Source organism: Sus scrofa, chromosome 18 (assembly GCF_000003025.6).
Source record: "Sus scrofa isolate TJ Tabasco breed Duroc chromosome 18, Sscrofa11.1, whole genome shotgun sequence".
Taxonomy (NCBI): Eukaryota; Metazoa; Chordata; class Mammalia; order Artiodactyla; family Suidae; genus Sus; species Sus scrofa.
This window is the reverse complement of record NC_010460.4, coordinates 44,824,080-44,852,019: the sequence shown is the minus strand read 5'-3', so window position 1 is coordinate 44,852,019 and position 27,940 is coordinate 44,824,080. Positions and strand designations below refer to the sequence as shown.

The following is a 27,940-nucleotide window of genomic DNA, read 5'->3' as shown; positions in this document are numbered from 1 at the left end:
TCCTAGTCGGATTTGTTTCCATTGCACTACAACGGGAACTCCCCGAAAAACTGAAAAATTCGGGAACTCCCTGATATTTTAATATTTATACTGTTATAACAATGTAACAAATTGTGTTATAATAAACATTCAGCATATGTCTAAGTATGTTTGTATAGATGTTTGCTCTGTATGGATTTAAAATCTTTTGATAATTTCATTTAGGATGAGAAAACAAAATGCAGTAAATATGCTGATGAACTTGCAAAAATGGAGCTGAAATGGAAAGAACAAGTGAAAATTGCTGAAAATGTAAAACTAGAATTAGCTGAAGTAGAGGACAATTACAAAGTAAGTTTAGTATTCATATAACTTGAGACATAGTACCTGGTAGTTTTGAAAATATGCTGTCTATAATTTTATCAAGCTAATGTAAAGTTTTAAAATGGGTAATTGAGGTAGAATTTTCATGTATAGATAAAAACGTACTATGTATTTAGTGATGTTGAATGTAGTTTATTAACTATGAACTGAGAAAATGGATACTCATGCATTACCATTGTGGCTCTAATTTTGCAGATTCAGATGGCTATTGTATTTGGATCTTTTAATCATGCTTAGTTTTTAAGATGAAAAGTGATCATTTCATAATCACCAAAATATGAATGTATTTATGAAATTAGTCTGGGGCCTTAGTGTGTTTTGGGAGGATAGTAAGATATGATAATTTAAAAAACGAATGTAAAGGTTTTAAAATTTATCGCCAAAATGTTTCTTGTGATCCTAAATGTAAGTGATATTAATAGGCTGTACAGCTAATTAATAAGTAGAAAGGTATTTTCTCTCTAGGTAGTAAAGTGTAATCCTATACATTTTAGGGTGTTATATGTGTGTGTTTGTGTGATTTGCATTTTTGTGTGTGTGACTAAAGGCCTGGAATTTTCAAATGGTTTACCTTTGCTTTGTTAATTGTACCTATCATCTAATTTTTAAATATAATACATATATATTTTTTGGTCTTTTGTCTGTTTAGGACTGCATCCACGGCATATGGAAGTTCCCAGGCTAGGGGGTCCAATCGGAGCTGTAGCCGCTGGCCTATGCCACAGCAACACAGGATCCGGGCTGCAACCTACACCATAGCTCACAGCAGTGCCATATCCTCATGGATGCTAGTTGGGTTCACTAACTGCTGAGCCATGAGGGGAACTCCCAAATATAATATTCTTTTATTTATTTATTTATTTATTATTTTTTTTTTATTTTCCCACTGTACAGCAAGGGGATCAAGTTATCCTTACATGTATACATTACATTTACATTTTTCCCCCAAATATAATATTTTTGACACCAAGAATTATTTTGTTGTGGGTGGTTTATTACAGGCTAAGGTAATTTACTGGTGGTCCTTTTTTATCTTTATCTGCTATCCAAATGAATTATTTATTTATTTTTTTGTTTTTTTTAGGGCCATACCTGCAGCATTTGGAGGTTCCCAGGCTAGGGGTCAAATTGGCACTACAGCTGCTGGCCTACACCACAGCCTTAGCAACACCAGATCTGAGCCAGGACTGGAACCTACACCACAGCTCACGGCAATGCCGGATCCTTAACCCACTGATGGAGGCCAAGGATCAAACCTGGATCCTCATGGATACTAGTCAGGTTCTTCTCTGCTGAGCCACGATGGTAACACCCCTGAATGAAATTTTAAAATTTATTTGATGAGGTTATTATTGTTTCTGGGATTCCTTTGGATATTGTTTTTATTGCTTAGCAGCTTCCTTTATTACAAAGTATGAATACTGAATTTGTATGAAATTTTATTTTAGCATATTGACTAAAAAAATGATTTAGTAAATATTTATTGAAGCCTGTTGCATATGAAGCGCTGTGTTGGCTGTTACATGGGTGGTCATATAACTGAGGCACAGTGCTGGGCTTAAGAAGTTTCTAGTTCAGCAGAAATTGCCGAAAGCGAGATGGTGATGTTCACAGCTCTTTCACATTCACAGCCTAGTAACCGTCTTCCAAACCTGTGGACGCTAAGTCATTTCACTTATGACCAAAAGGTACATTGAGATTAAACAACATATTTAAGGTTGCACAGCTGGTAAAATTGCTTGGCTTTTTGTTTAGGGCTCTTTCCCTTATTTTGTGCCATTTAGACAGAATCAGACATGCATGAGGCAAGGCGTGATGAAGTTGTACATAAATTATGTCTACATACCTTAGGACTGCTTCCATTGGAGTATTTGTTGGGGTGGGGGAAGACAGGTAATTCCGAGATGCTGAAGAATAAGAACCAAGGAAAATACACGGGTACAGTAATGGGAATTATTTTGATAGAATGCTATAAACTAGAAGGGTAAGAAGAGAGTGAAGTAATGAAAAAAATTAACGATGGTTTTCTTTCTTTCTTCAGCTTCAGTTGGCAGAGAAAGACAAAGAGATAAGTGGTCTGACTTCACATTTGGAAAACCTCTCCAGAGGGAAGGTATTGAACAATGTATTTTTATTTATTTTTATTTTATTTTATTTTATTTTTTTGTCTTTTCTAGGGCCGCACCCATGGCATAAGGAGGTTCCTAGGCTAGGGGTTGAATTGGAGCTGTAGCCACCAGCCTACGTCAGAGCCACAGCAACGATAGATCTGAGCTGCATCTTCGACCTACACCACAGCTGATGGCAACACCGGATCCTTAACCCACTGAGTGAGGCCAGGGATCGAATCCGAAACCTCATGGTTCCTAATAGGATTCATTAACCACTGAGCCACGACGGGAACTCCTGAACAATGTATTTTTAAAAAAATATTTCATAGGACACTTGATGCTTTATGAAAGGACACACATTTTACAGTTCATGTGAGAGTGATTTTTTTAAAGTTAAATGGATAAAGAAAAGACATGTTAAAACCCTTAGGTAGAAAACCTTTTTATTTATATTTTAAAATACCTTATTTTGGTAGGAGAAAAATGTTCAAGTGTTGAAACTTGGTTTGATTTTCATTACGTAGTTTATATTAAACCTTAATGTGCAAATTTAGGAGAACAGTAAACAAATTTAAATGATACCTAATGTATTTATCCTGTTTTCTTTTGTAATGGGAAACCTTTTAGAAGTTAATGACTTGTATCATAATGTAACATTCAAACAGAGCATACACATATAATATAAAACATGCTCTAGTGCAGCATTTCTCGCAGTGTGGTTTGTGGTCCTTTGGCGGGAGGGTTGGGCGGGGGTCCCCATCCCCTTTTAGAGGTCTACGAAGGTAAACCTGTTTTCACAGTACTGCAACATTGGCTTTTTTCCTCGACGGTGCCACATTTTTGCTGTTGGCAGTTTCAGGATTGCTAGAGCCATATCACATGAGAAGGAAATCTATTTAATTGCAATTCTCCCTTCCACCCCTATTGTCAGTATGTTGTATTCAAATGTTGTTTGCATTAATTCTCTCTCCCTCACTCTCTCATCCTCCTCACCTCCCCTGCCCCCTTCAGTGAGGGGTAATAAAATGACAACTGGGTTACAAAAAATCCCTGCAAATAAACAGTGGGTTAAAGCTAATTAAAACAATAGGAGCACAATTGAAGAGTAAGAAATTGTTTTAAATTTCTGGTATGAGTTTTGGTCAGATGTATTTCAAAGTTAAAACAGTGGTGACTCAATCAGATCTGGCAAGAAATCGATAAAATATATTCCAAATGTTTAAGACAACTTTTTTTTTTTCCTTTGTTGGCTGCCCTGCAGCATATGGAGTTCCTGGGCCAAGGATCATCTCTGAGCCTCAGTCAAGATCCAAGCCGCAGCTGTGGCAGTGTCAGATCCTTAACCCACTCTGCTGGGCCGGGGATCGAACCTGGGGGAACCTGCGATCCAGCGCTCCCAAGACACTGCTAATCCCATTGTGCCACAGCAGGAACTACTAAGACAACTTTTTGAAATAGGATTTACTTTCACAATTCTTGGTAAGAAACCTTGGCTCTAAGTGTGTTTTGTGCTTAGAGTTAATAACTGATGCTAGAGAGAAGCAGTCAAGATACTTAATATATATTTTACATTTATAAAGTACACACTTCATATATAACATTTATGTATATAATTTACACATAAAATCATAATTTTAGTTATTTTGAAGTTTCATGTATGACAGTGAAAGATAGTTGTGATTCTAATCATTTGTACACTGTGTTATAAATGGACGAAATCACACAGAGAAAACAATGTAATGACAGTTACGCTGCATAGCAAATTACCTGAAAATGTAGCGGCTTACAACAACACTTGAGAGTTCCTGTTGTGGCTCAGCAGGTTAAGGACCTGAAATTACCTCTGTGAGGATGCAGGTTTGATTCCTGGCCTCGCTCAATGGGTTAAGGATCCAGCATTGCCACAATCTGTGGGGTAGGTCATAGGTGCGGCTCGCATCCAGTGTTGCCCTGGCTGTGGCCTAGGCCTCAGCTGAGAGTAGGATTCGACCCCTGGGTTGGGAACTTCCATATGCTGCAGGTGCGGCTGTAAAAAGACAAAAAAAGAGGGAAAAAACCCAAAATTTCTTATCTCACTGTTTTGTTTTGTTTTGTTTTAAATGTAATTGATTTACAATGTTGGTCAATTTTTTTCTGTACAGCAAATTGACCCAGTCATATTATATATATACACACACAAACACACATATACATACATACATACACACACACACACACACTTTTTTCTCATATTATCGTTCATCATGTTCTGTCACAGAGTGGATATCGTTCCCTGAATCTTACAGTTTTTGTGAGTCAGGAATCCAGGTGTGGCTTAGCCTGGTCCTCTTTAATTTAGACATCTCACAGAACTGCAGCCAGGGTGTCAGATGGCACTCAGTGAGCTCACGGGTGTAGATTCACTTCCGAGCTCACTTGTTGTCAGAACTCAGTTCCTTGGTGGTTGTTAAATGAGGGCCACACTTGTCTCCCCAGGAGGTCACTCCCCTCCTCTACCTTTGACTGAAGTGAAAGGTTATTCAAACTACAGGCAAGGTAACCTTTAAAAATGTACAGCTGATCCCTTCCTTGTTTAAAGCCCTTTAGTGGGCCTTCCGTGCACTAGAGCACTTAGATAAATGCCAAAATTCTCAGCATAGCTTAGATCATTTTATATAGGTGGCCTCCAATTTCTCTTTCTGGTCCCATTTTAAACCACAGTTTCCTGTTTAACTCTTCTCTGTTGTAGAACCTCTCTCAGTAGTGGTTCTCAATTTTGAGCTTTTATTAGAATCACCTGCATTATTTGTTAAAACACAGGTTTCTGGGTTCTGTTCCCAGGGTTTCTGATTTGTAGGTCTGTGATGGCGCTTAAAATTTATACTTTCAACAAATTGCTATTGCTGCTGGTCCGGGGACCATACTTACTGTTCTAGTCCCCAAGGCCTTACAACTCATGAATTGCTTTCTTGTTTCAGGGCCTTTCTTCATGTTCTTGGCCTGAAATGTTCTTGCCTACAATTCTTGGTTAACTTTTTTTAAAAGAAGAATTTAAACATATATAAGAATAGAATAATACAGTGAGCTTGTTTGTGCTCCTTATGAGCAATCTACAGGTGTTGCTTCATGGCTGTCTCATTTTATCTTGTTAACCCTAATTGCCTTCTTTCTTCCTCCAGTGGTAGTTTTTTTCCTAGTCTATCCCATAATTTCTATTATTTTACACTAAATGTCTAATTATTCCTACCACTCATATTAAATAACTCTTCTTTAGAGAGGCCTTCTTTGACCTCGCAGTCTAAATTAGATGCCTTTATTAAACTTACACCTGGGAACTGTACTTTTATTTCATAGCACTTATTAAAATTTGTGATTTTAATATTTATCTCTGTGCTTATTTATCTAACTCCCTTTGCTTAATTGTAAGGTCCATGAAGACAGGGGCGGTGTCTGTCTATCTTACCACTGTATTTATAGCTCCTAGTACAGTGCCAGATACTTGAAGTTAAATATTTGTTGAATGACTGAGCATATTAATGTGGCAAACATAATTCATAGCATTTGCTTATATAAGCGTTTGATAAAAGAAACATTGGGATCAGCAGTTTTATTGTCAGTTAATACCCTGCCCTGTCAGGAAAGCAGTGGTAGACCAGTTTGCTGTCTCCTTCCTATCTTCTTGAGTTACTCTTGATTTTCCAGCTAGTGACACTATAGTTTTACATTACTACTTCTTCCTCTTTTTTTTTGGTCTTTTTAGGGCTGCACCTGAGGCATATGGAAGTTCCCAGGCTAGGGGTCAAATTGGAGCTGTGGCCTTTGGCCTACGCCAGAGCCACAGCAACGCTAGATCCGAGCCACGTCTGTGACCTCTACCACAGCTCACAGCAATGCCGGTTCCTTAACCCACTGAGTGAGGCCAAGGATCGAACCTGTGTCCTCATGGTTGCTAGTCAGGTTCGTTTTTGCTGAGCCACGACGGGAACTCCAAGTTTTACATTACTTCTAAAGACTGTATTTAAAAGAATTTGTTTGCTGTTTCAACAGCTTGGTTAATGTTTGTCTTCTTCCCAAGAGTTTCTCAGAACCCTCAGTCCTACCCTGATCCTCTGCAGGGTTAGGGTTAGGATTGAGTTCTGTTTGGTCAGCCCTGAAACCTGGATCTACACAGTGCTCGGAATGAACCAAGTGATCATTAAGCATTAGTAGAATAAATGAAAAAATGGAAGTATCACCATCTGACAGAATGTGTGTTACTTATTTTGTTTCTTGTCCATCTTTCTCCATTCTAAATATAAGCTTCATGTGGGCAGGGATTTCTGTGTATTTTGGTTACTCCTAAATCCCTAGTGCCAGGAGAGTAGTGCCTGCCACATAGTAGCTACTCAATAAATGTTTACTAAACATATTTGTGAATAAAAACTCAGTATAGTTTTTTTATTAAAAAGCAAACTAGCTCCCTCATAACTATATATAAAAATAATTTTAATAGTATGAAGTAATTTAGTATATCTCTTAGGATTAAATACTCTCTTAAATTTATTTAGAAACTTAATATAGTTTAAGATATCTTACTTTTTCATGTCATTCCAAAACCACTGTATTTAGAATGATTTATCATTTTCATATATTCATACTATTTCATATATTCTGTATAAACCCTTTATTAGATATTTGTAAAGGGAAAAGTGAAAATAATAAAGCAAAAACACAATGGCAAATAGATAAAAAATGATGGTGGGAAATTCTGTATTAACTATTACCAGAGAAAGATTTAAAATTAAAAAATGTTTTAAAGAGTTCCTGCTGTGGCACAGTGGGTTAAAGATCTGGCACTGGTCTCTGGCAGCGCAAGTTTTATCCCTAGACCTCTGCAGTGGGTTAAGTATCTGGTTTTGTTGCAGCAGTGGCATAGGTAGAAGCAGCTGCTCTGTTTCAATCCCTGGCCTGGGAACTTACATATGCCTGAGGTTCCACTGGAAAAGGAAAAGAAAAAAAAAAAGAGCCGATCTTATAGAAAGTCATGTAGACTACCATTTGTTTATCTTTTTGGTATGACTTAGAGGCTGGAAGCAATAAAAGAATAAAGATGAGAATTATGTAATACTTGAACAACTTGTTCACAGAGTTTTACATAATTGAAAACATTTAATGCCTTAATCTCAGGGCATCTGTATTTGGCACATAAAAGTATCTTATTCCTCCCCTTGAACAGTCTTGGAGGACCTTGTTGGTAATATGTAAAACCAAGGCTGTTGTCAGCCGTTTGGGGGAACCTGAAGGAAAAGATTTACGCACTTGAGCAAAGGTGAACCAACGCACCAAACCTCTGTTCCCTGGAACTGTAAAAGAGGACACCTAACACAGTCTATTTCCTAAACCGTGGACACTTTATTGTAGGCAGTTTGTAAATCGGCAGTTAGTGTTGTTTCGCTTAGGGAACATAGCTACACTCCTGTCACACGTGCCTGTCTCTGAAGGTAGGGTAGGTCCCATAGGGAGTCTTGCCATTTTTGTTTCAAGGGCCTTTTCATAGTCTATTGAAGTCTATTTTCAGAAAGTATTTTTAAATGAGTAAAACAAGAGTTCCCAGGTAGCACAGCAGGTTAAGGATCCAGCATTGTCACTGCTGTAGTGTGCGTTCTATCCCTGGCCCCAGAAATACCCATATGCTATGAGCACAGCAAAAAAAAAAAAAAAAAAAAAAAAAGAAAAATGTCTAAGGCAAAATATACATATAATTGTATAATTGCAAAGGAAACCAATTATAAGAAATAGTTATTGGAGTTCCCACCATGGCACAGTGGGTTAAGAGTCCAGTTGTAGCAGGCCATGTCAATTCGGAAGTACAGGTTCTATCCTCGGCCCGGTGCAGTGGCTTAAAGGATCCAGCATTGCTGCAGCTGCAGGGTAGATCAACCACAGTTGTGGCTCAGATTGAGTCCCTGGCCTGAGAACTTCCGTATGCCATGGGTGTGGCCATTAAAAAAAAAAAAAAGTAGTTATTAAAAATTTTAAACAAATTTGTGACGTATGTAGCAGTGGTATGTATTTATTAAAATGTTAAATAAGATTTGACATGTCTGATAATTACCCTAATTTCAAAGTAGTGAGGAATATAAAGGCTGCTTTGAGATGGCTGCAACGACTAATATGAAAGGCGTATATCTGTGATTTTTGTGAGTGACAAAGTTAAAGGTACTGCAGCTGTTGCTGTTTTCGGCCTACATCTATAATTGAACAAAATGCTAAATTTCAGTTAGAAGTTAGTGAAAGGATGTAAAAATTTTTTCCCATCCAAGTTCATGGATCTTCTGAAATCTTTTTTTTTTGTTTTGGTCTTTTTAGGACCACACTCATGGCACGTGGGGGTTCCCAGGCTGGGGGTTGAATCAGAGCTGCATGTGTGACCTAAACCACAGCTCACCCCAATGCGAGATCCTTAACCCACTGAGTGAGGCCAGGGATCGAACCAGCGTCTTCATGATGCTAGCTAGATTGCTTTCTGCTGAGCCGGAACTCCTGGATTTTCCGAGTTCTAAACATGGATGGACCCTTTGGGAGAAGGGGTGCATGACAAATGCAGATTTAAGAACCTTCAAGTCAAGGGTTCAGTTTTTTGATTTGTGAAACAACCACAACTGTATTGTCCACGTCCCTGTATTCTGTTTTCTCTGCCTCCAGTTTGCCCCGTGAGGAATCAAAGCTGCTATTCTTCCTTTTCTTACCCTTATCCTGTTTGTAGAGGACTTATTGCACCTTTGATGGTAGGGGAGTGGAGTATGAACCCAGAGTAAACTCTTTATTAGGTTGGAATTCTCTGCCATTTGCTTGGCATTATCAGTGCATGCGTAAATCTTTTGATGAAATTCTTGACTCCACTTGAGTAGTTTATTGTTTGCTTACAGAACTTAACCATACTTCTTTAAATCGATTTTCTGGAATTTTTATAGAAGTATTTTATCTCTCTCTCTCTTTTTTTTTTTTTTTCTGCTTTCGTATCCTTTTTCCTTTTTCTTGTATCATCTTTGAAATATATGTATTTTTTGGCTGTGCCTGTGGACAGGGGTCAAACTTGAGTCACAGCAGTGACCATGTTGGATCTTTAGCCCATTGAACTACATGGGAACTCCTGAAATATTTTTTAATTTACTCTCTACCTTGTGGTCTATTCACACTGCCACTTTCACAATCCTAAATTACTATAGCAGATTGTTGAGGGGCTTTGTATCATGGCTGGGAAGAGGGAACATTTATTGAGAGCCTGCTGTTTTTTAAACAGTCCCCTCATTTCTCAGTCATCCTCTGAGGCCATGTAGAAAGATAAGTTCCTCAGAAGTTATTTGTGCTGAAGCTGAGCAAATTCTGGTCTGACTCCATCACACTGCGTCGTGCTGCCCTTCTGATTATTTGTTTCTACTATGCCCAGTATAGTTTTGTTAGATTAACTTTATTAAGGACCATTTCACTGTGTTATTATTGCTCAAGGACTATTAGACCCATCAGTGCAAACTGTGTGACAGATCTGGCACATCTGCCCTTTATCCTGTGTTTTTAGCTGCATTTCTTCTACTCTTAACATGCATCCTGTGTTGTAGATGTCATTCACTTGCAGTCCTGCAGTGTGTTGTATTTCATATGCTTTCTGTACTCTACACATGTTCAGGAAGAACTTTTAATTCCTGTTTCTCTTCTCAGACCTAAATTGATTGCATTTTTCTTTTTTTTTCTTTTGTCCTTTTGTCCTTTCGGGCAAAACACCCATGGCGTATGGAAGTTCCCAGGCTAGGGGTTAATCGGAGCTGTAGCTGCCGGCCTATGCCAGAGCCACAGCAACGCCAGATCCAAGCGGTGTCTGGGACCTACACCACAGCTCACAGCAATGCCAGATCCTTAACCCACTGAACAAGGCCAGGGATCGAACCTACAACTTCATGGTTCCTAGTCAGATTTGTTTCCGCTCCGCCACAATGGGAATTCCTTGATTGCATTTTTCATTTTTACCAGTTTTTCTCTCGATGATGACTTAATTTTAAGGCCACTTATTCTTGTTAAAAGTGGTTTAGGAGTTCCTGTCGTGGCTCAGCAGAAGTGAATCGACTAGTATCCATGAGGATGTGGGTTCAGTCCCTGGTCTCACTTGGTGGATTAAGGATTCAGCATTGCCATGAGCTGTGGTGTAGGTCGCAGACGTGACTCAGATCTGGCATTGCTGTGGCTGTGGCATAGGCTGGCGGTATAGCTCCAATTCGACCCCTAGCCTGGGAACTTCCATATGTCGCAGGTGCGGCCCTAAAAAGTAAAAAAAAAAAAAAAAAAAAAGAAGTGATTTATATTGATAAAAATTGGTTAACATAGAGGCTTATCTCTATTCCTAAGGGATGACAGTCAGCAAAAGTAGCTACATTTTACTTGACTTTTGAAAAATGCCATCCTTATAACTTTTGTTAATATTTTTGGCTGATTTTTTTTTAAACAACTGTTGATGTACGCAATTTACATATGATAAAATTCACTCATTTTAAATACAATTTGATGAATTTTGGCAAATATATATAGTTCTGTAACTGCTTTTACGTTCAAATTATAGAATGTTTGTTTTATTATTGCACAAAATTCCCTCAGGCTCCTTTGCAGTCAGTTGTCCCAACTACCTATAGTCCCAAGTAACCACTGATGTGCTTGCTGTTACTCTGTAGTTTTATCTTTTCTAACATTTCATATAAATCCGGTCATACAGAATTTATTCACTAGTTGATGGACATTAGTCCTTTTACCAGCTGATGGGCACTTGGATTATTTTAATGTTTTACTAATATGAGTGATGCTGCTGTAAACATTCTCTTACTTTTTTTTTTTTTTTTTTTTGTGGGCATGTTTTAATTTTTCTTGAGTATATACCTAGGAGGAGAATTGCTGGCATATATGATAAGTGAATGTTTTTAAGAAAGAGCCAAATTGTTTTTGAAAGAGGCTCTACCATTTTGCTCTTCCACCAGCAGTATGCGAGCATTCCTGTCACCAGCCCTTGGTATTGTCAGTTTTTAATTTTAGTCATTCTAGTGAGGGTGTAGTGTTGTTACCCCATTATGGTTTTAGTTTTAATTTCTCTGATGACTAGTGTTTTATTCTATTATTATTTTTATATTTCTTTAGGGGCATACCCATGACATATGGAGGTTTCCAGGCTAGGGGTTGAATTGGAGCTGTAGCTGCCAGCCTATACCACAGCCACAGCAACATGGGATCCGAACCGTGTTTGTGACCTACACCGCAGCTCACCACAACGCTGGATCCTTAACCCACTGAAGCAAGGCCAGGGATTGGACCTGTATCCTCATGGATACTAGTCAGATTATTCCACTGAGCCATGATGGGAACTCCTATTATTATTTTTTAATGTTGTCGAACTTCTATTTTTAAAGTTTTTATTGAAGTACATTTGATTTACAATATTGTGTTAGTTTTAGGTATGCAGCATAATCAGTATTTTTGCAGATTATATTCCATTATAGGTTATTACATAGGGTGTAATTTCCTATGCTACACAGTAAATCCTTGTTGCTTACCTATTTTATATATAGTAGTTTGTGTCTGTAATCTCAGTACGCCTAATTTGTCCATACACCCTTTCCTTGGTAGCCACAAGTTTATTTTCTGTATCTTGTGAGTCCATTTCTGTTTTGTATATATAGTCATTTGTATTTTAGATTCCACATATAAGACAGAATATTTGTCTTTGTCTAACATTGCATTAAGCACAGTATTCTCTAGGTCCATCCATGTTGCTGCAAATGGCAGTATTTTATTCTTTTCATGGAATTCTTCATTGTATGTATGTATACACACATGCACGACATCTTGATGTAGTTGTCTGTTGATAGGCACTTGGGTTGCTTCCATGCATGTCTTGGCTATTTTAAACAGTGCTGCTAATGAACATTGGGGTGCATGTATCTTTTTTTTTTGTCTTTTTTGCTATTTCTTTGGGCCGCTCCCGCAGCATATGGAGGTTCCCAGGCTAGGGGTCGAATTGGAGCTGCAGCCCCCGGCCTACGCCAGAGCCACAGCAACGCGGGATCCGAGCCGCGTCTGCAACCTACACCACAGCTCATGGCAACGCCGGATCCTTAACCCGCTGAGCAAGGGCAGAGATCGAACCCGAAACCTCATGGTTCCTAGTCGGATTCGTTAACCACTGTGCCACGACGGGAACTCCTGCATGTATCTTTTTAAATTAGTGTTTTCATTTTGCCGGGTAGTCAGTCCCTGGTAACTAGTGATATTTAGCATCTTTTCATATGCCTATGAGGCATTCATATATATTCTTATGACGTGTCTGTTCATATCTTCTGCCTAATTTTTTATTGGGTTATCTTCTGGTTTTATTTGGTTTGAAGAATTTTAAAAAATATATTCCAAATTTAGTTCCTTTGTTATATATTTTGGAAATAATTCCCCCCAATTTGTGGCTTGCCTCTTACTTTTTAAAAATAAAACTTGAAGAGCAAGAGCTTCTAATTTTATTTTATTTTATTTTTTGTCTTTTTGCTATTTCTTGGGCTGCTCTCGCGGCATATGGAGGTTCCCAGGCTAGGGGTCTAATCAGAGCTGTAGCTGCCGGCCTATGCCACAGCCATGGCAATGCGGGATCCGAGCTGCGTCTATGACCCAAACCACAGCTCACGGCAACGCCGGATTGTTAACCCACTGAGCAAGGTTCCTACTTAGATTCGTTAGCCACTGAGCCACGATGGGAACTCCATATATATTTTTTTTAAATAAGTTTCTTAAATATTTGGTAAAATTGACTAGGGAAGCAGTCAGAGTTATTTTTTGTTTTATGGTTTTTATTAATAGTTAAATTGCAAGAGATTTGCAATTCCCCCTCAGTTTAGTTTAATAAAAAGGGTACTTTCACAAATAAATAAGTAAATTTGAAAATATATTGGGCATTGTCCTGCTTTCTGATTTTGTTAGATTTGGAAGGTACATTTATGAGAAGTTGAGAACCTGCCTTTCCAACAATATACTTTAAACATAATAGGGAAGTCATTTTGTTATATTTTGGCTGAATGTTAATGCTCTTCTTGTTATATTTGATTGCTTTTTCACCTTTGTTTCTGTTAATTTTAGGAGCTTAAAAGGAGCATAGAAAATCAGGCAGAAAGGAAAATCGAAGGTCAGAATCCTCAGCAGATCTCACAGTGTCTTAACACAAACTTAGAGCAAAATGGTCATGTGTCTGCAGTGCCAAATACACAACCAGTTCTGCAATATGGTAATCCTTACGCAACTCAGGAAACAAGAGGTTATTAAAATATTTCTGGTTTGGGGTTAGCTGAATGTGGAGTTCTTTTGTTTCTGTCTTTGTAGGATTAGAGAGTTGTTGGTATAGACAACTCTAAAAGACATCCTTTTTTATAACAAGCAGCTTTAATGTTAACGCTAACTGGCTTCATCTAAAAGCAGTGCACCATGAGTGAAGAATCTATTTGCTAATTATACATAGTTCTTATTTTTAAAGATCATTTGGGTTAAAAATAAAGATATTGGGAATTCCTATCGTGGCTCAGTGGGTCATGAAACCTACTAGTATCCATGAGGAGGCGGCTTCACTCAGTGGGATAAGGATCCAGCATTGCCGTGAGCTGTGGTGTAGGTCGAAGACTTGGCTTGGATCCTGCATGGATGTGGCCGGCAGCTGCAGCTTTGATTTGACCTGTAGCCTGGGAACTTTCATATGCCTTGGGTGTTGCCCTAAAAGACCAAAAAAAAAAAAAAAAAAAAAAGAAAGAAAGAAAGAAAAAGTCATCACTTTTGGAATACATTAAAATGGTTCTTTATATTCTTTTTATCACAGCTTATATGCAGAGACTGTAATGTTAGTAGGTTTTAAGCTACTCTTCCAAAACTTGTATTTCAGATGGAGCAGATGGTGCTTTTTATCCAGATGAAATTCAAAGGCCACTTGTGAGAGTACCCTCTTGGGGACTAGAAGATAATGTTGTCTGCAGCCAGCCTGCTCGAAACCTTAGTAGACCTGATGGTTTAGAAGACCCTGAGGATAGTAAAGTAAATTGAATTTCTGTTTTCTAACCTTGTCCCTTTTATTTTCTTGTCCTGTGTAGAGAGTTATGGGTGTTGTGGAAAGAAAGTGTGTGCTTGTGTGTACACATAACTGCTTACTTGATTTTTGGAAAAATCTGCTTGTGTTTAAATTTGAAAAATCATCCTTTGGAGTTCCCATTGTGGCTTAGCAGTAATGAACCCAACTAGTATCCATGAGGATGAGGGCTCCATCCCTGGCCTTGCTCAGTGGGTTAAGGATCCGGCGTTGCCGTGAGCTGTGGTGTAGGTTGCAGATGTGGCTCGGATTCTATGTTGCTGTGGCTATGGTGTAGGCCGGCAGCTACAACTCTGATTAGACCCCTTGCCTGGGAACCTTCATGTGCTGTGAGTGCAGCCCTAAAAAGCAAAAAAAAAAAAAGGGTGGGGGGAGGAAGAGAGAGGGGGAGAGAGAAGAAGAAAAAGAAAGATCACCTATTTTGCTTTGGAGAATAAGCTCAGAGTTATTGGATAGTTTAATCTTTAAATTGTTTTAAAATTGAGAAGTAATTGACATTAGTTTCGGGTGTCCAGCATGATTTGTTCTATGTGTCTGTTGTGAAATGGTCCTCATAACAAGTTTAGTTAACATCCACCGTCTCACAGTTACTGTTTTTTTCCTTGTGGTGAGAACTTTTAAGATCTACTCTCTCAGTAACTTTCAAATATACAATACAGTATTCTCAGCTACAGTCACAGATAGTTTAGTCTTAATTATCACAAAATAATTTACTGCATTCTTTTGATTGTAGATGTACTAGGTTGGAAGAAGAAAAGTGTTAATGACAGCATTAAGCTTTGGTGTGCATTTTTCACTTTTGCATTTATAGCCCACTTTAAATTATAAGGTGGACTCTTTAGTTAGAAAAAGGAAGAAGTGTGTGTATTGTAGCTTTCTTTTTTAGAGAAATATTCTTATAGACATCATTGGTATTGTAGTAACAGTACTAGTAATTGAATCAGTTTGTGTGGCATACCATTTTAAAAATTTCATTTAAGAGATTTCTTTATCATTTAATAGATTGTTTTCTTCATACCAGCTCTCTTTGGATTTTCTGTGCATTAAGATGAATTTATAAGAAATGCTTTATCGTGCTCTTTCAAGTACAGCGGTATCATGACCTGTTTCTCATTTAATGTAGTTTGCTGCATTTAATTGCTATTAACCTTTGCAGAAACTGATCATTGTTCAGACAGGCATGATTTTAGCCCTAGTGCTCAACACCTATAATGGAGAAAAATGTATTTCTCCCTCCTGCCTTTTGGCCTCTTATGTCTATTACTGAGAATAATTAGGAAAACTGTCAGAACTTTTGTAGCCTCTGTGAAGTCTAGAGTATCATCTCACTGCTTTTTCACACCTTTACTTCAAATTTTGCATATTTAATCTGATCATTCTTGGCACAGATGTTACATGTGACAAGCCCTTCTCTTCTGTAGTCATCTGCTTCAGTTTAATTAGCAGAATGTTCTTTCTGATCTGTGTGCTTTGCCCTCCTGCAAACCCATGAGAAGCAGTGTTAGAGTCTTGTGCTCATTTGCTGACATGCTTAGATTTGGTAATGAGATGGAAGGGCTCTTAATGGGCACTCCTTGGATAATTGTATTTTGCTATCAGAAGATTTTTCACTTTAGACAGAAACTAATTTTATGTACATTCAGACTTTTTTTTTTTTTCAATCTTGTCATTACAATAGCAAAAACCACTTGCAAATGAAGTGTTTTAGTAGGTAGTTCTAGTTAGAATATAGAAAGCAGATTTGAGTTGACCTGGTTCTTTTCCCTGGTTCTTTGCCCTGGAAGTATTTAACAGCCATGGGACCCAGCACCTCTTAGTTGAGGTTGAAGCAGCCTACCCCTCAAGATGTACACCTGCCATATCTCCTCCCTTTCCCATCAAAAACTGCTATTTCTGTCAGATCAGAAAAAAGCCTTTTATGCCTCACTGTTCTTTACCTAATAATTATAATAGCAGTAACTATAATGTCATAATAAGGATAGCAACAGACATTTCTGTGAATTATTTGCCAGCTAATGCTTTAACTGTTTATTTTTTTGTCTTTTCTAGGGCTGAACCTGCAGCATATGGAGGTTCCCAGGCTAGGGGTTCAGTTGGAGCTGTTGCTGCTGGCCTACACCACAGACACAGCAATGCCAGATCCCACCTGCGTCTGTGATCTACACCGTAGCTCACGGCAACTCCCAAGCCTTAACCCACTGAGTGAGGCCAGGGATCAAACCCACAACCTCATGGTTCCTAGTCAGATTGTTTCTGCTGAGCTACGACAGGAATTCCCTTTTTTTTTCCCCCCTTGGCTATTTTTAAATAGGATTATTTGTCCTTTACCAGGTAAACAATTTGCATATATCTTCTTCCATCTGTGGGTTGGCTTTTCATTCTTTTGTTGATATCCTTTTCAGGACAAAGGTTTTTAGTTTTGATGAAGTCAAATCTACCTATTCTTTTTTTACTTGTACTTTTGTTGTCATATCTTAGAAACCATTGCCTCATCTAAGGGAGCTCTATATTTTACATTTGGGTATTTGGTCTGTTTTGAGTTAATTTTTGAATATGGAGAAAAGTAACATTTGAAAAGGGAGATCTTAGAAAATTATAATTCAATAAAATTCCTTTATTGAGATATTATTAGAAATGGATATTTAACAGCTTAAATAATAACATTTCATTAAAGAGGAATGTTGACTAATATTACTTAATAATACAAAGTTATGAAGAATAAAGATAAACATTAATTCTCTAGTTTTATATAAAAGTTACCCAGAGGCATTGGTACTGTGTTTTCTCTTAGGTGTTGATTTTGGCCTAGCAAATATTTTTTAAGAGATGCTCTTTTTCTTCTTTTTCTTTTTATGGCCACATCTGCAGCATACCGGAGTTCCTGGGCTAGGTGTTGCATCGGAGCTGCAGCTGCAGGCCTGTTCCACAGTCACAGCCGCACTAGATCTGAGCCGTATCTGCAGCTTTAAATAAACCACAAGCTTGTGGTAATGCTGGATCTTAAGGGATGCTCATGAATAAAGTAATAATTATCATCATAGTAAAAATTTTACTTATTTTTTTTAGGGCCGCACCTGTGGCATATGGAGGTTCCCAGGCTAGGGGTCAAATCAGAGTTGTAGCCGCTGGCCCACACCACAGCCACATCAGATCTGAGCTGCATCTGTGACCTACACCACAGCTTACGCCAGTGCTGGATCTTTAACCCACTGAGCGAGGCCAGAGATCAAACCTGCAACCTCATGGATACTACTAGTCAGATTTGTTTCCTCTGAGCCACAATGGGAACTCCTGAAAGTTTTATTAAGTGGTGTATCTTTCTTCGTTGGTATTCATTACTAGCTCCCTAATGATATCTAAATATTTCAATTAGTAATTCCTGGCAAAGGTAGAATCGCAACAGTTTGGGAAATGCCATGATCCAGATGGTGTAACTCAGTCATCAGCTCCTACATGTATATTGCTAGTTTGATCACCATTGCATTTTTTTTATTGCAGTTGAATACACGTAACATAAAATTTACCATCAGAACCATTTTTGAGTACTTGGTTCTAAGTAGTAAATACAGTTGACCCTTGGATAACACAGGGGTTGGATGCCAACCCTCCATGCAGTCGAAAATCTGATAGTTGGTCCTGTGTATTTGCGGTTTCTTCTATTTCCATTTCCATGGCTCCATGTTTGAGGATCCAGCCAACTGCAGATCATGTAGTATTTACTATAGAACAAAATCTTACATACAATCGGATCTGCACAGTTCAAATCCTCCTTGTTCAGTGGTCAACTGGACGGTTACAGTGTTGTTAACCCAGTCTCCAGAACTCTTCATTTTGCAAACCAGAAACTCTATACCCATTAAATGACAACTCTCTGCTCCTTTCTCCCTCCTTCCAGTCCTTGGAACTGCCATTATACTTTTGTTTCTCTGGATTTGACTACTCTAGATAACTTCATTTAAGTAGAATCGTATAGTATTTTGTTTTTTTTTTTGTGATGGGCTTATTCCACTTAGTATTTGTCCTCAAGATTCATTTATTTTGGAATGTGTCAGAGTTTCCTATGATGAGCTATACATCCGTCGGTAGACATTCAGATTGTTTTCACCTTTTGGCTGTTGTGAGTGGATGTTGCTGCTGTGACCACAGGTATACCAATTTATCTGAGTTCCTGCTTTCAGTTCTTTTGGATATATACTCAAATGGAGTTGTTGTATCATATGGTAATTGTATGATTATGACTGCATTTGAATTTAGTATGATTAAACCTATTTTATTGTCTATTTTAATACTGTTGTCAGTTTTAATACTATTTCAGATGTTTAAACAGCTACATACTTTGATAGGAAAAACCAGAATGTTTTCCATAGACTGGATTTTGAGTTGAGCGTCTATTGAGAAGTTTTGAGTTTCAAGTAGAGTTTCAGTTGACTGTAGCATGTTTCCTTTGCTTAAAAACCAATTTACAATAGAAATAGTACTGTGCCTATAGGTCTAAAAAAGTACATGAACAATGCAGGGTAGTTTAGGTCTTTGTAGAGGTTAAAATGCTATTAAAAATGTTTTCTTGAGAAAGGTCATTTGGAATTGTTCATAAATATCTTTTCAGTGTGGTATTCCCATTTTGCTTACAAGTTATTTTAGGAAGTTAGCTAAAATATGAGATACTTAGGCTTAAAAACCTGCTATTCAAATTCTTTTGAGCTCACAACTTTCAATGCTAAAACTTGACTATTTTAGTACTTTGGGGTGGAAATCTTGCTAAAATAGAATACTAACCTTGATGATTGAAGTTTATTAATTAAAAGGTCAGTGTTGAGTGATGGCCTCACGTTTTTTTAAGGTGTGGAAGTAAAGCTATATGGTTCAGTGTTAAAATACTCTTGGGTGTTTTGGGTTCTTGTTGACTTTTCTATCAGTAGCCATTTTTTTTGTTGCTGGCAGTGAGTCTGCCTTAATAGCCTCACTTCCCAGTCTAATTTGTTATATTTAATCTAGTGTGGTTTTGGAAACTAATTAGCCAAGCTCAGTGAGTAAAATGGAATAACTGTGAGTGAAAATTGGGTCATTTTGCACAACAAGATCATGACTGTTGTGTAAATTTGGCTACTCAAAGATTTTATTACATACATTCTGGTTTCGAACTTTTCTCTGGGTAGGCAGTCTCTTATTATATGAAGACTTATGTCTTATTATTACATCTGGAATTCTACTCTTGAGTCCTTCTTCCTGTTTATTGTGTAATATGTGGTAGAAAATACCGAATAATAATTTTGTTTTGTTTTGTTTTTTAGGGCTGCACCCATGGCATACAGAGGTTCCCAGGCTAGGTCAAATCAGAGCTACAGCTGCCGGCTTACACCATAGCCGAGCAATGCAGGATCCAAGCCATGTCGGGGACTTGCACCACAGCTCACAGCAATGCCAGATCCTTAATCCACTAAGTGAGGCCAGGGATCGAACCCACAACCTCATGGTTCCTAGTCAGATTTGTTTCTGCTGTGCCACTACAGGAACTCCCAGAATAATAGTGTTATCATTACCAAATTATATATGACTTAGAAAGTGAAAATTGCTTTTTCCCCCCACCTCTGGATATTTTGTAAGTAGAGTTAACATATCTGATAGGTTGGTCTGAATCTAGCACTTTAGCTAGTAACAAACCATTTATTGTTAGCTGATTCATGAAAGCAGTAGATTGATGTAAGAAATTAGCCGTCATAAAAAAACAGGGATAAGTGGTTATGAAATTTTTGGTTACATTGTATTTTTTGCCCCTAGAAAGTTGTATTTTATTTATTATAAATACCTGTCTCAAGAATTTTGAAAAGTAGAATATGAAGACCTTTCCCTGTAGTATCTGTTCCCGTTATTTTCTTAAATAGCATTTTAAAATTTTAAAAAAAACAGTTGAGAAAATTTTGTTCATTATTTCATATGTAGTTAAGCAGGTTCATGTTTCAGATGTTGCCGGAAGGCCTAAATCTGGCAGCTAGAGTCATGTGGCACAGAATCACAACTTGCTTGTCATATATATTATGCTTAGCAGATGATATATCTTCCCTCTTTGTACCTACAGTTTTAAAAGCTCTTTGGGTTTTAGTTACTTAAAGATTAAAAAATTTGGGGAGTTGCCAGTATCAGCAGTATCTCGGTAGCACCAGGATGCTGGTTCCATCCCCAAGCCTGGCGCAGTGGGTTAAAGGTTCTGGGGTTGCTGCAGCTGCGGTGTAGGCTTGGATCTGATCCCTAGCCGGGGAACTCCGTGTGCCACAGGACAGCCAAAAGAGAAAAAACGTGTTTTCTTTTTTTTAAGTGTGTCAGTTACTTGTCCAGTATTGCCCAGTTTCTCAATTCCCCTGTTAGGTTATTGACCCTGTTTTTCTTTTGCCCAGTTATAGTCTAAGGGAATCATATGTAAACAAAAGTTTCCTCATGTGATACACATGAGGAAAAAAGACCCCTCATTTCCTTTTTTTTACTTTTCAGGAGAGGATAATTGTTAGAATATAAATAGGAGTTCCTGTCGTGGCGCAGCAGAAACGAATCCAACTGGGAACCATGAGGTTGCGGGTTCGATCCGTGGCCTTGCTTAGTGGGTTAAGGATCTGATGTTGCCGTGAGCTGTGGTGTAGGTTGCAGATGTGGCTTAGATCTGGCATTGCTGTGGCTCTGGTGTAGGCAGGTGGCAACAGCTCCGACTAGGCCCTGAGCCTGGGAACCTCCATATGCCACAGGTGCAGCCCTAGACAAAAGACCAAAAGAAAAAAAAAAAGCAATAACCAAGTTACCAGCCTCCTTCACTCCTTCCTAAAAAACCTCAATTTTTCTTCTGTTTAATTCAAATTTCATACACTTTTTTGGTACCTCTTCCTATGACATACTTGTCTTCACCTATTAATAGCAGCTTTGGGGCAGCCTTGACCACCCAGCAACATAATGGCTGTCATCAGTGCCTTCTCTGCCTGTCGGGTGCTATTAGTTCATGGCATAAGTAAGGGCAGCTAACAAAGCTGCTCGGAGGAAGAACGGAAATGGACTCTAGAGGAAGAGGCTGCTTTTGAAGTGAAGTGTCAGTCTGCCTTTGGCTGCTGATGCAGCAATCCGCAACTCTGTAAAAAGTAACCACAGGGATGCGGGCGTGGAAATCCAACCATTGTTTTCTTCCTGATTCCGACGTAGATTTACAGGGTTTTAGGAGGCTTCCTTGATAATTTGTTAATCAAATGTTTAAATTTGAATCTTATTCTTTTACAGCAGGGGTTTGAGGGCTGTAGCTCGGTGCATTGCCTTGTCTTTAACATGGTTTTTCATTTGGATTTGAGTATTTGCCCCAAAACGTATACATACAAACTCAAATATTTTTGCTAGTTTTCCTTTATTTATAATTTCCACAAATTGTGCAGTGGATATATATTGTCAGTGAAGATCCTGCTTGTGTTACAGATTAAAGGTAATAGGAAAAATAATGCCGTCTTAAGGTTTTTATGAAAGTGGTCACCCAGTGTATGTAGCAGTAGTGAAGTTACCCACATCGAGGTCAGAAAAGCCTGTTGATCTCGTCTTCAGTCACACACACAGGTGTATATACTCTCCGTTCCATGAAGTACTGCTTTTTATTTCAAAGTAAGACTTAGTCCGTAGTGAAAATCTAACTTAATGATAATAGAAGTAAGATTTTTAAGTGTCATTTTTTTTAACATGATGCTTGATTGAATTAACTGAGGAGCTTCTGTTTGGTTTCACTTCTCTCAAAAGTTGCAAAATTATTTTTTGCCTAGGAAGATGAGAATGTGCCCACTGCTCCTGATCCTCCAAGTCAGCATTTACGAGGGCATGGAACAGGCTTTTGCTTTGATCCCAGGTAAGTTTTCTTCTTCCTTTGTAGAATTTGGATTACTAGTGGTTCTCAACATATAGTCCTTGGAAAGATGTTAGAAATGTGAATGAGCCCGGGCCCTCCCCCCTTAGACACTCTGAACCCAAAACTTTTGTGGTAGGGCCCAGTAATACTGTGTTTCAGTATGCCCTCCAGATGGTTCTGACACCTGCAATCCTTTGAAAACCAGTGCTATGAACCCCTTTAATAGTTAAGATGAACACTGTTGGGAAATTAGAAGTTGTGTTAATTTCTATAATTTTATAAAAGGCATATTCTGTTAATAATTGAAGAATTCTTGTCACTGAGCTTCATGTTACATGCGATTGTATTTTCTTGGATTTTAATGAGAAAAGGATTTTGTCTGATTGTAAAACTAAGGCTTTATAAATGTCTTACACAGTTGTCAATATAGCAAGCTTTTAGAAGCAGAGAGAGAGGCTTCTGGAGTAACTGAAGACTTTCAAATTAAGTTGTTAGTATGAATAATAGCTTAACTAGATAAATGTAAAAACCTGTTTATTAGAAATATGTAATTCTTTCATTTTATTTTCTCAAGCTTTGATGTTCAGAAGAAATGTCCACTCTGTGAGTTAATGTTCCCTCCCAACTATGATCAGAGCAAGTTTGAAGAACATGTCGAAAGTCACTGGAAGGTGTGCCCCATGTGCAGCGAGCAGTTCCCTCCTGACTACGACCAGCAAGGCTTTGAAAGGCATGTCCAGACCCATTTTGATCAGAATGTTTTAAATTTTGACTAGTTACTTTTTATTAGGAGTTAGTACAGTTTAGCAGTTGAAAAACAAAAACCCCACCTCAAGTAGACTACTAAGGAGACCACAAGGTGTCACCTTCATGCACCCCCTACAGTACTTTTCTGACCAAGAGCTACTTTGAGTTTGGTGTTACTAGGGTCAGGGTCAGTGTGTGGCTTCTCCATAAATATAATTTTAACCTCTGTTAACCTTGCCAGCTTAAGAAGTTCTTGTGTGTTGTATCTTTATTCCCCATTTTGCAAAATTGTATGAATAAAGGAAACAGGGACTATTTTAATGTTACCACACTAAAAAAAAAAATGTATGTGTAGTATGTTATTTAGAAGAATTTACAAGTTTCTGTTGACTTTGTTGATTGAGCATGACTACTAAAAATTATGTAATGAAATTGAATACAGAAACTTCCATAATTTAGCTCATGCAATGTTTTTTAACCCTCTTTAGAAAGGAGCTGCATGTAGAATGAGATCACATGCTTGCAAGATAGCAAATACCCTTTTTATATTTGAAATGTTTGCTTTAGGAATTAATAGAAGGCATATTTTGCTAATTTTATGACTAAATTTAGAATGAACTGAATGATTATTTTTAAGCCATCGTAAAGTCATAATTCTGTCTCATGGGGAAATAAGATGTGTCAGTATAGTTGTTTCATATTAAATGATCCTGCTAAACAGTGATGGTTGTGGCATAAAACCACAGAAAATGTATTTGTGTCTTTTTTCACATTTTCCTGATGAGTATAACTTTGAAAAAGTGTTCTCTGTAAGTGATTAAATATGTAACATGTAAACCCAGATCAAACTAACATGTTCCTTATGTCTCTGCTTTGTGTCATATCCATTAACATTAAAGAGGACACATTTTTAGAACTGTGCAATTTCATTGTCAACTTTATTTGTGATAACTTTAAGTATATAGCATCTTCAATGTCTTTTTGGTCTGGGCCCTTACAAAATTTCTGAACGACAGTCCTTCCTCGTAGAATATGAATGTTAAGAATTTAAAGTACTGACTTTTTGATTTTGCTATTTCTGTGGTTATCAAAATATTTATGCTTGTCTTAAGAAACTAGTTTAACCTAAGACTCAGGGTAGCAGCATTTGGAGTAATATACGCGGAGTGCACACCTATCATCTCACTTGTTTCTAGGAGCAGAATTCGTTTATCGTTGGAATCCTTTAAAAAGATTTGAGTCTCAGGCCAAACAGTATTAGGCAGCCAGATGTTAGGAGATGGCAGCCCTCGGATGAAGTAGTAGCGAAGACTCCGGATGCCGTAAGCTTCTGGATAGTTTATAGGATAAGCAGAAAACGTTCAGGTAAAGTATACCCGATGACAGGAACATTTTTGTTGCATCAGTTAGTAATTGTGGACCATACTAATGTAAAAGTGTCCTTTGACTGTTGCAGTACTGCTGCTGCTACCCCCAGTGAAATGAAATTGTTCATCATACTGACCTAGAACTTAGTTGTAGTTTTGGCCCCAACCTTAAGTAGTTGACAGAAAAGCAGTGTGATCTACTCCGAGCAAAACAGTGAAAAAATCTACATGTGTCAGCTGAATCCTGGGAAAAAAAGAAAAGGCAGCCTAAGATAGAGCAGGGTACGGAATGGATATCTTAGTTTTCATGGCAAACTTGATACTGGTCTTTATAATGGATGCTAATAAAAATAAAGAGTCGTGTTTATTTTGGGTCAGAGGCAGTTTATTTTAAATGTGATTTCATTTACATTTATAAGCAGCTTTTCTTGACAGGAATTTTTGATTAAGTTGCCTTCAGTTCTAAAACAAACCTCTTGTTGCTTTCAAACTTAATGTGCTCTGTCCCGAACAAAACATATGAAAATATAATTTAAAGCACAGTTTTCACAGACACAGTACAATACATTCACTATACACGGGATAACAAAATATTCCCATCCTTACCTGTTGAGTAATACTGTCACAATGAATAAGGAAATAGAAACTGGAGTTGGTTTTATAGTTGAAAGAAATTTTGACATGCACAGTGACTATTTTATGACTGTTTAGCTGTTGAACTACTGATCTGGCCTACAGTTTCTTGCACTAGAAGGAGCGAAGCTAAATAATAATTGGTGGCCTAAAAAAATTTGGTCAATTGTAGGTAGATATGAAATAGCCAAGTAGGGCCTTCTTATGCACCAACTAGTTGCTTCTCAGGTCTGGATCACCCTTTAAAAAGACAAAGGATAACATTGTATATTCAGGACCAAGACTACTCTTCAGAGATCTGAGGACATTTTTAGAGGGCAGTGTCTTTATAAATACTTTAAAATCCCTCATTATGAGGGATTCACAACTTAAGGATATAGACGCTTACCCATCTGGATAACAGAATTGTCTTCCTTTCAAAATGTTGGAAAAATTGAGGAGGGACACCTGCTTCCCATCTGTAAGACTTTCAACAAATGGAAACATGTGAACCAAGTTATAAGCATTTTGAGTTTGCGTTTCCCCAGTGTTGCGGGCAGTTAGCCATCTCAGAGCAATTTTTATTGCATAATCAGGCAGCTGGTAAACTCTCATGTTTAAGGAATAGCACTTGGGAGAAATGAACATTCAAGGCATGATGGTATTTGTTGGTAAGTAAAACTTGAGGAATGGTCCAGACACAGGTTATACTCTTTAACGGGTCATGTGTTAGTCACTCTTTGACCACCTGCTGCAAGAAGCACTTAATTGTCAATAAGGCTCAATTTCGTATTTCAGCAAAATGTCTTATAAAGCTAAACAGACATTTCCAATGGGAATACAGACATCTACAACGTGATGGAAAAAGTGCCTTCAAAAAAAGTAAAAACACAGTGGGCACGAAGGAAAGGTGATGGGGTCTCAACAAAATGTACCTCTTTGAAACATGCTTGGAATTGTAATTCTTACTTGCAACCCACAGGTTTGTTAGGGCAGTGGTTGCAAGAATTGGCAACACATAAAACATTAAATCTGTTGGCAATAGAGAACTACAAAGTGCTTTGAAACTTCACCTAAAGATGAAGCTAGAACTAGATCGCACACACACAAAATTTGCACTTAAGTATTTCAAAGTGTTTCCTAACAGATTTCAGGTAAAGGTATTTCACTAAACTGGTATCTTGGTCCACAGATAGCAACAGGCATAAATTGAATCCCTTGCACCCAGCAGGCACTCGATGAATGTGTGTTAATGAGTGAACTGAATAGACTTTTCATACAAAAATGTAACACTAAAATGATTGGTAAGTCAGATGGCAAGATTTTCAGCTTTTTAAAGGGCAAAAGGATTTGCAAGATAATATAAAACACAGAAAGCACACCTTTTATGTATGTTATTTAAATATGAAAATATTTTTAGCATATTATGTTAAACATTCTTTCTTATTTATATTTCCATTACCTAAAGTCTTTCTACTCACAAGTACTAGTAACTCCATTATGTAAGGCATGGTAACCAGTTTGATAGTGAAAGTATTATTTTGGTTTTGAACACAATGAGTCAATGTGTTGAAAAACTTCAATCACATTACAATCTTGGGGAAAAAAAAAAAAACACCTCAGTGCCAGCCCCTCCTCCCCCCAGTCGAGATCACTGCAGTACAACTAAACATATGCAACATGCCCTCAATTTTTATTTTGTTTTGGGGGAAATGTGCTGAAGAACCTAGAGCTTTTTTGTTTGTTTGTTTAGCACCTTATATCAAAGTAATGAAAATGGGTATGATGATTACATGTGCAAATGTACAAAATCATTAACTCTACAAAGATACATCATTCCAAAATTACAGAAAAAATTTAAAGCATGCATTTAATTCTTTAAAGGGTTGCTGAATGCTTCCCCTGAAAAAGGTGGCTGTTTTCAAAATCAGCAACTGCTGGTGAGGATTTCTTGGCACAGTTATGACCAGCATGTTATTGCTGCATCTTCCTGATAATCTCAGCCGACACTGGGGGATGGAAATTGATTGTGTGGTGCCTCAGGCCCTGAGCTGTCTTGTAACTCTTACCACAGCGGCATTTGAATGGTTTGCGGACACGAATCTGTGTTCTGTGACCATTCTTAGCATGGTACTTTATGCCATTCACATTCTGTGGAGAAGACAAAAACATCGCCCATTAGATGCAGTGACAATGTTTGTCAGATGGGGGAAGACCTCAGTGTGGGTCTGATGCAATACTGGACATCTGGAAGGCAGCTGTATGCCCACTGGGCTTTTGCATGAACTCCAGTTGTGACCTGTTCAAGCAGGCTGTGCAGACCGGGTCATGCCCACAGCAAACCCAAGGCGATTTCACACGTACCTTCGTTACTCCGCAAGTACTGACTGAATGTTACCTGACTATGTATTTAAGACTCACAGGATGTATGTAAAGAAGCACAGTTCTGAGTTTTTTCCACTCCGAAGCATGTAACCATGAACAATTACATGAAAATATCCTCAGGATGGCCAAAGACTATCTAAAGAAAACAGGGCAGTGAAGTTCAAGATGTTCATAAATTCTTGATTTGGAAACTCAGCTTGTGTCCTGTCTCCTGCACCTTCAGCCCTTGCCATTCCTGCATTAATCCCCGCACGCAGGGCAAGGAAGCACCTCATTGGTCTTTCTAGAGACAAGCTGGGGAATAGGAGTTTGCTACGGTGGCAGAATCAGAGCCATTAGGACAAATGGGTAACAGACCACTCCCCTGCTGCTCCAGCCATCCCACCAG

At 38.0% G+C, this 27,940-nt stretch overlaps 2 protein-coding genes across 5 annotated transcripts in view; one reads left to right on the top strand and one right to left on the bottom strand.

The window, feature by feature from the left end:
- Positions 1–24,112, top strand: part of TAX1BP1 (Tax1 binding protein 1) — an 82,358-nt gene extending 58,246 nt beyond the window's left edge. Inside the window, exons 13-18 of one of the 3 annotated variants that reach the window (XM_021079293.1) lie at positions 205–330; positions 2,405–2,476; positions 13,590–13,635; positions 14,380–14,528; positions 22,359–22,441; positions 23,016–24,112. In XM_021079293.1, coding sequence (XP_020934952.1) covers positions 205–330; positions 2,405–2,476; positions 13,590–13,635; positions 14,380–14,528; positions 22,359–22,441; positions 23,016–23,217 — 678 coding nt within the window. In that variant the 3' untranslated portion in view covers positions 23,218–24,112. Of the gene's footprint in view, positions 1–204; positions 331–2,404; positions 2,477–13,589; positions 13,765–14,379; positions 14,529–22,358; positions 22,442–23,015 lie in introns of all 3 variants that reach the window. The other 2 variants (XM_021079291.1, XM_021079294.1) reach the window with 2 other exon arrangements.
- JAZF1 (JAZF zinc finger 1) overlaps positions 24,919–27,940 on the bottom strand; it is a 338,572-nt gene continuing 335,550 nt past the window's right edge. Inside the window, exon 5 of one of the 2 annotated variants that reach the window (XM_013985762.2) lies at positions 24,919–27,318. In XM_013985762.2, the coding sequence (XP_013841216.1) occupies positions 27,142–27,318 (177 nt within the window). In that variant the 3' untranslated portion in view covers positions 24,919–27,141. 2 annotated transcript variants of the gene reach the window in all.